This window comes from Saprolegnia parasitica (assembly GCF_000151545.1).
Source record: "Saprolegnia parasitica CBS 223.65 unplaced genomic scaffold supercont2.570, whole genome shotgun sequence".
Taxonomy (NCBI): Eukaryota; Oomycota; class Saprolegniomycetes; order Saprolegniales; family Saprolegniaceae; genus Saprolegnia; species Saprolegnia parasitica.
This window is the reverse complement of record NW_012156964.1, coordinates 1,652-4,256: the sequence shown is the minus strand read 5'-3', so window position 1 is coordinate 4,256 and position 2,605 is coordinate 1,652. Positions and strand designations below refer to the sequence as shown.

Here is a 2,605-nt window from a genome sequence, read left to right as displayed (position 1 = left end):
TGGCGACGAGCTCCCTGTGTCGGTTGACGGCGTCGCTGCGGTCTCTGGCGACGACTGCTGAGTCGGATGCGCGCGCGCTGGGTATCCAAACCATACAATATCTTGTCAAGCCGTACAACAGCTCCAATATTGCGCTCTTCCAGGTCAACATTTTGGACGAAAGCGACCGCTCGTGGGTCTTTTTCGGATGGAACTACTTGGCCGAGTGGGTCGTCGGGCTCCGCGAAGTCGTCTCGTTCCAAGGCGATGCTGGTACGATTACCACCATCTCCAAGCAGTCCAAGCCCATGACGCTTGCGATCGACGACGCGGGTATCCCTACCCGCCTCTCCTTCGTCTGCCAGCAGTGCGTACGCTACGTCACGGGTACGATCATGCTCGGCGCAGCCGTCGCCGCCCTCTACGCTCTGTTTGTTTGCCGCGGCGCGTACGAAGGCGCGAATCTCTTTGCGTTGAATCGACTCGTCGGGCATGCGTGGGTCGGCCGCGCGTTGCTTATTGTGCGGGGCGTGACCGCGCTATGGCTCCTCAACACGCAGCCGCTCGAGCTCACGGCAGTCGGCGCGGGTGCTCGCTTTGTAGCACCGCCGCTCGCTGTCGTTCCGACGCTTCTCGGCGCGTCTGAGCTCTCGTGGCTCGTGTACATCATGAACGACGTCCTTAGCTGCGTCACCCGCCAGTACACGCCGTTTTATGCGTGGAAGAGCTCGGTCGCCGCAAGCGCCGTTGCGGCGGTGTGGACGTGGGCGGTGCCGCAAGACTACACTGCCTACGTCCGTCGCCGCTGCACGTTTGTGGATATGGACCTGGCGCTCACGTGCATCAGCGGACACGTTGAGCTTGGCCGCGTGAGCCGTATCTCGATTGACGTCGCACTCTGCGTGAGCTGCGTCTTGGGGACCGCCGTCGTCGAGCGGCTCCTGCGCCCGACGCTGCCATCGTCCCGCATCACATCGCTTTTTTTGAACGCGACGAGTCTGTACTCGTCGAATCTGAGCTACTGGGCAATCGGCGACGAGCAGTACACGGACAGGATGTCGGCTGCGATGGGCGGCTTGTTCACATGGCGCTATCGCGGAGACATGCACCTCTTTGACATTAAGAGCTGGCGGCACTTTGTCGTCGCGCCCGAGACGATGTGCCCGTTTCCAGCGTCGGCCGTGCTGCCGCTGCATCGCATTCGGTGAGGCTATGAAGTAGTGTTGTCCGATTCTGTAATCATACCGACTGATACCACAACCACCTTGCCAGCGCCATCAAGCAAAACCAACATCAAGATGCATGTCCTTGTTGCACTGACTCATGCATCGCAACCTCAATCAATGGATGCTACGGGTGTTGACAAGTTGAGAAAAGCTCTTACAGGGGCTTGTGGTGGTCGTGGATGCCAATACTTTTGATCGGACGTCTCTATGCGAGCACCAGCTTGACGCGTGCACTTTGCGGCACTGCTTGGTGCGGAACTGTATCCCACCGTTGCCATGCCGGCATCGAAGAACCTGACTTTAGAAAACTGGCAACGAAGAACAAGAGCAAGGAAGTCCATGGACGGCTCGGTGGAAGTGGAGTTGGATACATATATGTACGGTACATGCTTGGTTAGCTTCAAACTTCAGATTAAAAAAGCTGAGTTTGTCGAACCGAATCGCGTCCAAAGAAACGCAGGAGCAAAGACGGACCGATGCCCGCTACTATGAACCAGAAGCGAGAAGAGAATCCTGGATGTTGAACACAGATCGCTGGGCAATTTATCCAGATAGTAGCTAAAAATCCGCTTACTTGTGTTATCCGTACATAATTGCCTTGTTCAGTCATCTGGCCGGTCGCGTTGACATAGACAAGACCATCGCCCGTCTGCGACTAGATTGCAGACAGTACTAGTAGCTATCTGCTTCGTACCAGGGATGCCTCCCTAGAATCCCACGTCCTGTGTACCTTTGGTAGCCAAATCGGCTCGAATCCAGTTGTCGGTTGGAAGGGACCCTGGCAGTTCAAGACACGGGTGTGGACGCGACAATGTGGTCGATTTGACCACGCGCCACGGGTATTCTGAAGCGATATCAGTTCAACGAGCAGCGGTACTGAGTATCTTATTATGTGATATTACCGTACCCTGGGTTGCTGGTCGGTAAGCACTGAACCGGCCAGTTGCACGGTCGTGTCCACCACGCAGTGATCACCGCGTTGTTTATGATTCCTTTTCAAGCCGAGTGATAGGAGCAACTGGTCTCAAGTGCGTTCAAGTCCTGGCGACCACTTGGTCATTCTTCAAATCTCTCTCTTCAACAAGCATTCCCAGAAACAACAACTCGGACAAGGATGCCAGAGGTGACAACAGAAGTCGGCATCGCCTTTGCACTCACGTGGGCCGCGGCGTTTGCGACCTGCATCGGCGGTCTCGTCATCTTTAGCGCGTCCATGGTCAAGATGGCCAACGCCAAGAACCTCTCGATCGCGCTTGCGCTCGCCGGTGGTGTCATGGTCTTCATCTCGCTCGTCGAGATCTTCAACGAGTCGGTCGAGCAGTTCAAGGCTGGCAACGCCGATGAAGCTGGCAAGTGCGACACAACATGCGAAGGCAACGCTTGGGTCTTTACCAACATTT

The 2,605-nt window shown here is 56.2% G+C and overlaps 1 protein-coding gene across 1 annotated transcript; it reads left to right on the top strand.

The window, feature by feature from the left end:
- Positions 1 to 110: 110 nt before the first annotated feature.
- Positions 111 to 1,187, top strand: SPRG_15624 (hypothetical protein; the record flags this gene model as incomplete). Its single annotated transcript, XM_012356745.1, has 1 exon — positions 111 to 1,187. A coding segment is annotated over one exon (1,077 nt), but the record flags the coding sequence as incomplete, so codon positions are not given.
- Positions 1,188 to 2,605: the final 1,418 nt, after the last annotated feature.